Source organism: Nerophis lumbriciformis, linkage group LG25 (genome assembly GCF_033978685.3).
Source record: "Nerophis lumbriciformis linkage group LG25, RoL_Nlum_v2.1, whole genome shotgun sequence".
Lineage (NCBI taxonomy): Eukaryota > Metazoa > Chordata > Actinopteri > Syngnathiformes > Syngnathidae > Nerophis > Nerophis lumbriciformis.
The window spans coordinates 37,425,184-37,434,302 of NC_084572.2; the positions used below are offsets into that span (position 1 = coordinate 37,425,184).

At 38.6% G+C, this 9,119-nt stretch overlaps 1 protein-coding gene across 2 annotated transcripts in view; it reads left to right on the forward strand.

The window, feature by feature from the left end:
- xpo1a (exportin 1 (CRM1 homolog, yeast) a) overlaps nucleotides 1-9,119 on the forward strand; it is a 95,206-nt gene that overhangs the window by 80,462 nt on the left and 5,625 nt on the right. For both annotated transcript variants that reach the window (XM_061984356.1, XM_061984357.1), the window contains 5 exons: nucleotides 3,633-3,827; nucleotides 3,895-4,063; nucleotides 4,129-4,263; nucleotides 4,338-4,497; nucleotides 7,972-8,068. In XM_061984356.1, the coding sequence (XP_061840340.1) occupies nucleotides 3,633-3,827; nucleotides 3,895-4,063; nucleotides 4,129-4,263; nucleotides 4,338-4,497; nucleotides 7,972-8,068 (756 nt within the window). The remainder of the gene's footprint in view (nucleotides 1-3,632; nucleotides 3,828-3,894; nucleotides 4,064-4,128; nucleotides 4,264-4,337; nucleotides 4,498-7,971; nucleotides 8,069-9,119) is intronic.

A 9,119-nucleotide genomic window follows, 5' to 3' on the forward strand; every position in this document is an offset into this window, starting at 1 on the left:
AACGTAAAATAAGGTTTAGGGTTAAAATGGGTAAAACAACTTAAATTGAAGCCAAACAGAAGGTAACTAAAAGGTAAAACAAGTTAAATGGAAGATAAAAAAGGTTGAAGTTAAATAGGAGCTAAAATAAAAGGTAAAAGAAAGTAAAACAAGTTCCACAGAAGTTAAAATATAGTGGAAGGTAAATAAAAGGTAGAAACTGAATTGAAGGTAAATATGTAGATGGTTAAAAGGGAAAATAAGTCTGATGGCAAAAAAGAGGGTCAATAAAAGGTAACTTGAATGTAAAACATTTTAAATAGAATGTAAATACAAGTGAAGTGGAAGGTCAAAGAAGGTAAAACATCTAAACAGAAAATAAAGGAAGATAAATAAAAGGTGAATTGAAGGACAATGAAAGGTACAAGTTAAGTAGAAGGTAAAATAAATAATTAAGGGGCAAAATAAGGTAAATAAAGGGTAAATAATTCAAATAGACGGTAAAACAAGCTAAAAGGAAGGTGAAGTAAATTAGAGGAAAAAAATAGCTTCAAAGAAGGTAGAACTAAAGAAGGCAAATACAACGTAAAATAAGGTTTAAGGTTAAAATGGGTAAAACAACTTAAATTGAAGCTAAACAGAAGGTAACGAAAAGGTAAAACAAGTTAAATGGAAGATAAAAAAGGTTGAAGTTAAATAGGAGCTAAAATAAGGTAAATAAAAGGTCAAGTCATATTGAAAGTAAAACAAGCTTAATGAAGGGTAATTGAAAGGTAAAATAATGTAAATTAAAGGTAAAAACTATATTTTAAGAAGGTGGGATTAAAAAAGGCAAATACAAAGGTAAAAATAGATCAAACAACTTAGAGGGTAAACCAAGCCGAATAGGTTATGGAAGGTAAAACAAATGAAATGGAAGGTAAAATAAAGTAAATAAAAGGTAAAAACTATCTTAAAAGAAGGTAGAATTAAAGAAGGCAAATATAACGTCAAATAAGGTAAAAGGTTAAAATACGTAAAACACTTAAATAGAAGGCAAATTGAAGGTGAGCCAAGCTCAATAGAAGGTAAATAAAAGGTAAAACAAGTTAAATGGAAGATAAACAAAAAAGGTCAAAGTAAAATATAAGGTCAATTGAAGGTTAACCAAGCTGAATAGGTTAAAGAAGGTAAAACAATTTAGATAAAAGGTACGTTATTAAAATTGAAGGTAAAACAACCTAAATGGAAAGTAATTAAAAGGTAAAATAAAGTAAATTGAAGGTAAAAACTAACTTAAAAGGAGGTCGGATTAAAGAAGGCAATTATAACATAAAAATAGGTCAAACAACTCAAATTGAAGGTAAATTTAAGTTTAACAAAGCTCATTTGAAGGTAAAACAAATGAAATGTAAGATACATAAAAGGTAAAGGTGAAATTGAAGGCAGGCAGGAAAATGTAATCAAAAAATATATATATATTTTCCCTAAAATACGCATTGAAGCTATAAAGTGTGATTACTCAATCCATCAAAGTTTATTTATACATCCCATAATCACACGTCCCTCAAAGAACTGCACAAACCACAACGACATCCCCTCATCTGAAACCACTTCCAGCAAGGAAAAACTCAAAACCCCAAATGAAGAACAAAGAGAAACCTTGGGAAGGGACTGCAGATTATTAAATGGATACATGCCATGCATGAATGTTGTACAGGTGGTACAACTTTGTGATGCCTTAGCAACTATACATGTAGGACTACAACTATCCTATAGTTGCAGTTGTAGGACTACAACTATACTATAGTTGTAGTCCTACATGCCATACGTAAATGTTGTACATGTGCTAATGTGGTAGAACTTTGTGATGCCTAATTAAATGGATACCGTATTTTCCGCACTATAAGGCGCACCGGATTATTAGCCGCACCTTCAATGAATGGCATATTTCATAACTTTGTCCACCAATAAGCCGCCCCGGACTATAAGCCGCGCCTACGCTGCGCTAAAGGGAATGTCAAAAAAACAGTCAGATAGGTCAGTCAAACTTTAATAATATATTAAAAACCAGCGTTCTAACAACTCTGTTCACTCCCAAAATGTACGCAAATGTGCAATCACAAACATAGTAAAATTCAAAATAGTGCAGAGTAATAGCAACATAATGTTGCTCGAACGTTAATGTCACAACACACAAAATAAACATAGCGCTCACTTTCTGAAGTTATTCTTCATTCGTAAATCCTTCGTCTTCGGTGTCCGAAGTGAAAAGTTGGGCAAATGTGAGATCCAAAATGGCCGGTTCCGTCTCGTCGAAGTCATCGGAGTCAGTGTCACTGTTATCCAGCAGTTCTGTGAATCCTGCCTTCCGGAAAGCTCGGACCACAGTTGTGACCGAAATATCTGCCCAGGCATTTACGATCCACTGGCAGATGTTGGCGTCGTCTGGCGCTGTCTGCCTGTCTTAGTGAATGTGTGTTCGCCTTCTGTCATCCACTGTTCCCACGCAGTTAGTAGTCTAGCTTCGAATGCCCTGTTGACACCAATATCTAGCGGCTGGAGGTCTTTTGTCAATCCACCCGGAATGACGGCGAGTATTGAATTAAGCGCGTAAGCGTGTCTCTTATTGTGATGTTATGAGCTAGCAAATATAACAACTACACTACCCAGCATGCAACGATAGTTACGAGCATGCGCGGTAGCCCTGAGAAGCGTTGTTGTATGCTGGCAGTTAGAATGTGGTTATGAGCACGCTGTGAGTAAACGTTGAGAACTCAGTTAACACGCCTCGTCTGCATTATTTATAATTAGACAGACAACACACTTAATAGGAGCCATTTTGGGGTCTTTACATAAACACACAAATGGAAATGAAACGTCACATATCCCAGCATGCACCGCGCGCTTCTTCGTCATCCACTGTTCCCACGCAGTTAGCAGTCTAGCTTCGAATGCCCTGTTGACACCAATATCTAGCGGCTGGAGGTCTTTTGTCAATCCACCCGGAATGACGGCGAGTATTGAATTAAGCGCGTTAGCGTGTCTCTTAATGTGATGTTATGAGCTAGCAAATATAACAACTACACTACCCAGCATGCAACGATAGTTACGAGCATGCGCGGTAGCCCTGAGAAGCGTTGTTGTATGCTGGGAGTTAGAATGTGGTTATGAGCACGCTGTGAGTAAACGTTGAGAACTCAGTTAACACGCCTCGTCTGCATTATTTATAATTAGACAGACAACACACTTAATAGGAGCCATTTTGGGGTCTTTACATAAACACACAAATGGAAATGAAACGTCACATATCCCAGCATGCACCGCGCGCTTCTTCTTCTTCCGGGGGCGGGTGGTTGCTTACAGTACAAGAAGAAGCGCTTCCTGTTCTATGGGGGCGGGTGCTTACCTTGGCGGTTGCTTGCGTAGAAGAAGAAGCGCTTCCTGCTCTACCGGGAAAAAAGATGGCGGCTGTTTACCGAAGTTGCGAGAACGAAACTTTATGAAAATGAATCTTAATATTTATCCATATATAAAGCGCACCGGGTTAAAAGCCGCACTGTCAGCTTTTGAGTAAATTTGTGGTTTTTAGGTGCGGCTAATGGTGCGGAAAATACGGTAAATGGATAGTTGTAGTCCTACATGCCATACGTAAATGTTGTACATGTGCTCAGGTGGCAGAGAACTTTGTGCCGCCGCTTCTGGAGGCGGTGCTCATCGACTACCAGAGGAACGTGGCGGCCGCCAGGGAGCCCGAGGTCCTCAGCACCATGGCGACCATCGTCAACAAGCTGGGGGTCCACATCACTGGAGAAATCCCCAAAATCTTTGATGCGGTCTTCGAGTGCACCCTGAACATGATCAACAAGGTGGGTGAGACATCGACGCCGCGAGCGACCGCCTGAACGCCAACACGTCTTTGTCTGGTGTGGGCAGGACTTTGAGGAGTTCCCCGAGCACAGGACACACTTCTTCTACCTGCTCCAAGCCGCCACGTCCCAGTGCTTCTCCGCCTTCTTGGCCATCGCCCCGGCCCAGTTCAAGCTCATCCTGGACTCCATCATCTGGGCCTTCAAGCACACCATGAGGAACGTTGCAGACACAGGTGAGGACCGGCGAGATCCCGATGTCCTCAATCAACCGAGTGGATGACTCAGACCGTGTCTGCAGGTCTCCAGATCCTCCTGACGCTGCTCCAGAACGTGTCCTCCGAGGAGGCGGCGGCACAGAGCTTCTACCAGACGTACTTCTGCGATATCCTGCAGCACATCTTCTCCGTGGTCACGGACACGTCTCACACCGCAGGTACGGTACCGTCGCACGCCCGTCCCCTAATGGCGTGTCAGGGATGTGAACGCCTCGCCGCCGTCTGCCCGCAGGTCTGACCATGCACGCCACCATCCTGGCGTACATGTTCAACCTGGTGGAGGAGGGCAAGATAAGCGTGGCCCTGAGCGCCGCCAGCCCCGCCAACAACCAGGCGCACGTGCAGGAATACATCGCCAACCTGCTCAAGACCGCCTTCCCACACCTGCAGGAGTAAGTCTTCCTCATCTGGAAACCAACATATCATTTATCATTCAACTAGAGAAATGTTAAATGTATAAAAAGTAACATACCTGCCAACTACTCCGGTTTTCCCGTAATTAGTACGGTTTTCATCAACCTATTCCGGGTTACGGTTGCAGTGATAAAAAATACGGTTTTTCATTAATTAAAAAAAAATTATTTATTTTAAGTTTTATTCACGAAATCGCGTAACAACAATGACAATCGACACTGCTTCCCGTAACTTCCTATCGAGCCATTCCGAATGCCATGCGCGAGGCTATTTATAGCACCGCTGCCAAGCACGAGGCACCAGTTGCCATTGTTTCCAAACGAGCGAATGATCATGGAATCAGCCGGAGAAAAATGGCAAACGAGTCTTAAACCGAAAAGAAAACTGCAGTCATTCCGTGAAGAATATTCAAAAGCCTATCCGGGAATAATTATCCGTTCCAAAAAGGGTGAAAACTATGCGAATTGCACCTTGTGCAGACAAGATTTTTCGATCGGACACGGAGGAATTAGCGATGTAAAAGACCACGTTGGGACAAAAAAACACAAGTCTAATGCCGTTGCTAGCGATACAAGTGGAAAACTTTCAACGTTTTTCGGATTTTAGCCACAAAAAGGTAATGACACCAATGTTATCTATTGGAATTGTTTAGTACTGTTATACTGTTAAAAGTGTTTATACTATTTATGCTTTCAAGTCCAAGTTGAAGAAATCTTGTTAAATGTTGACAGCATAACTACCAAAATACAGAAGTATGTCCTTAATATTTTTGCAGTGCCATTTCTGTTGAAAAGTTAAAATGATTACATTAGAGATGTGATGTGCCACTTTTCAAGTGTCTGATGGCTTAAATTAATTTTCATTCATTTTTCATATTTTGAATTCTTTTGAAAGGCTTACAAAAAAACTACATTTGAATTGTAATTCCATACTATTGACAGGACTATTAATTTTAATGAAGTTAGCTTACCATGTTTACAGTATGATAATTGTGATAGAAATGTGAATTTTAGGCACAGAATATTTTTTACAATTGAACAAGGCAGTAGATTATACAAGCTTGGACAGAAAGTTAATAATGACACCAATTTTTTTTTAAAGGAATTGTTTAGTACTGTTTTACCATTTGTTTACGGTAAAAAGTGTTTATACTGTTTATACTTTCAATTAACAAATTGAAGTCTTGTGAAAGTTTGACAGGATAACTGGCATTAACTGTCAAAATAATTTCAAACTATTGAAGTTAGCTTACAGAATAAACATGTCAATCAACTCATATGAGTTTTGCTGTAATATTTTTGTTTTGAAAAGTCACTGTGACTGATAGAAAAGTGATGGTTTTAGCAACATTTTAACCTGTCTGAATGCAATCAATCATTTTGCGTCGGGGGGCGAACCCCCCTGAACCACCCACCCACCAGGACTTTGTCCTGGACCTACTGGGGCCTGCGGCCCCTGGACCCTGGCTACTAGGTTTTTCTGATTTCAAAAGTTGGCAGGTATGAAGTAAGCACTTGCACTGGTTTCTAACCATCTACAAAACAATATTTTTTTCTCCTTGCTGTGGTAGAATCCAGGTTAATGCTGCCATGCTTTTATTTTGTACTTTGCAATGAACAGGAAGCCCGTGTGTGCATGTCATGTTGTGTAGCGTGTATATTGGCCGCACCCACCAAATTTTAGAAGAAAGAATGTTTCCATATTTTAGCCGCGTCGGACTATAAACCGCAGATAAATACGTTGTGAAATGAGTTATTTACACAAATATTTTATCAATGTATATTTACATACCTTAATTGTTTCCAAGCGGTGTCTGTAACGCGGCAGTAAAACGGCTGATCAAACAAAACAGAAGTCATCGTCAAATTTACGGTATTTAGATTATAGTTACGGTATGTTGCAGCTTAGTGATAATGATGAAGGTACAAATTAGGGTTGGGCGATATGGCTGAAAACTGTATCACGATATAAGTGTTTTTTTTTTCGATCAATACGGATAATTACCGTATTTTTCGGACTATATATCGCAGTTTTTTTCAGTTTGGCTGAGGGTGCGACTTATACTCGGGAGCGACTTATGTGTGAAATGATTTACACATTATAATATTATTGATCTCATTCACGTAAGAGACTAGACGTATAAGATTTCATGGGATTTAGCGATTAGGAGTGACAGATTGTTTGGTAAACGTATAGCATGTTCTATATGTTATAGTTATTTGAATGACTCTTACCATAATATGTTACGTTAACATACCAGTTGGTTATTTATGCCTCATATAACGTACACTTATTCAGCCTGTTGTTCACTATTCTTTATTTATTTTAAATTGCCTTTCAAATGTCTATTCTCGGTGTTGGCTTTAATCAAATACATTTCCCCAAAAAATGCGACTTATACTCCAGTGCGACTTATATGTTTTTTTTCCTTCTTTATTATGCATTTTCGGCAGGTGCGACTTATACTCCGGTGCGATTTATACTCCAAAAAAATACGGTATTGATATTTTTTATGACCTATGGAAAATGAGCGGGAGAAAGATATATTTGATCTGAAATGTAACTTCCTCTGATTATTATCCCTCAGCTGTCTGGGCAGAAAGGAAACGTCAACACAAGCATGGAAAACACTCAATGTAAATAAAATAGTAAAATCAAATTGACCACTTAATAGCAAGCTCTTAAAATGAAGGTGCAAAAATAAGGAATATGTAAGAAATGTTCAATAAAGTGTAAGAAAATAGTGCAAAGTGTGACAATGAAAGCCGACTGAAAGGGTTCAGAACAATTGTTACACGTTAAGTATTCATTTAAGCTGCTGTGCAACAAACAATTTTTTGGAGGATTTTAGAGATAAAGGGGAGGTGCGACACCAGCCGGTAGTTTAGCGGGAGGTCAGAATCGAGGTTAGGTCTTTTATTGAAAATATGCAAACATAGAGAAACCTGAAGAACTATTTTCTGCAGGGTTAGTGGCAAGAAGTTACAGCTGTGCTCTAAAGGGTGAGCACGGCAAAGGTGGTGTGGTGTTAATCTTGCCTTCCATCTTTTACAGACCACATTGGTCTGACTACGGTCTCTTTTGGGGGGGGGAATCCAAAAAACTTTTTCTTCTTTGATCCATAATTTCTTCATTTTGACTTTCTTCTCACACCATGCAAATCAAGCAAACTTGATAGTTGATACTGTCACCTGATTGGCTGTTGACGTGTCACTCCCCCTGATCAGATCAGTGATCACTTCCTGCGTTACCTGAGAGCCTTTGTTAATGCAACCAACCTCGCTTCGTAACTTCCACTTTCTTTCTACCATGAAGAAACAAAAATGAATGGTTTTATTGGACACGTTTTTGAATGAATATGGATTATAGATATCATCTTATAGCCCAGCCCTAGTAAAAAATAGTACAACAGAATGTCGACACCAACTAAGCATTTGTTTTGTTGTGGTCAGTGCGCAGGTGAAGGTGTTTGTAACGGGGCTGTTCAGCCTGAACCAGGACATTCCGGCCTTCAAGGAACACCTGCGGGACTTCCTGGTCCAGATCAAGGTTGGTATGACCCGGTTAGGTCACCCCAGTTCCTCACTACAAGATGTGTGGATGTATTCCCCACAGATGGCGCTCACGGCCACCATTACGTACATTACAAACTTGTACTGTGTGTGTGTGTGTGTGTGTGTGAGTATATAAATGTATATGCTTGTGTGTATATATATGTATATGTAAATATGTGTATATATATATATATATATATATATGTGTTTGTTTATATATATATATATATATATATATATGTATATATATATATATATATATATATATATATATATACATACTAGGGGTGTGGGAAAAAATCGATTCGAATTCGAATCGCGATTCTCATTTAAAAAAAATAGATTTCTATTTTGATATATTTGTATCTTTTTATTTATTTATTTTTTATTAATTAATCCAACAAAACAATACCATAACAATGCAATCCAATTCCAAAAGCAAACCCGACCCAGCAACACTCAGAAGTGCAATAAACAGAGCAATTGAGAGGAGACACAAACACCACACAGAACAAACCAAAAGTAGTGAAACAAAAATGAATATGATCAACAACAGTATCAATATTAGTTACAATTTCAACATAGCAGTGATTAAAAATCCCTCATTGACATTATCATTAGACATTTATAAAAAATAAAATAAAAGAACAATAGTGTCACAGTGGCTTACACTTGCATCGCATCTCATAAGCTTGACAACACACTGTGTCCAATATTTGTACAAAGATAAAATAAGTCATATTTTTGCTTCATTTAATAGTTAAAGCAAATGTACATTATTGCAATCAGTTGATAAAACATTGTCCTTTACAATTATAAAAGCTTTTTACTCTGCTTGCATGTCAGCAGACTGGGGTAGATCCTGCTGAAATCCTATGTATTCAATGAATAGACAATCCTTTTGAATCGGGAAAAAAAATCGTTTTTGAATCGAGAATCGTGTTGAATTGGAAAAAAAAAAAAATCGATTTTTTAATCGAATCGTGACCCCAAGAATCGGTATTTAATCGAAATGTGGGACACCCAAAGATTCACAGCCCTAATAT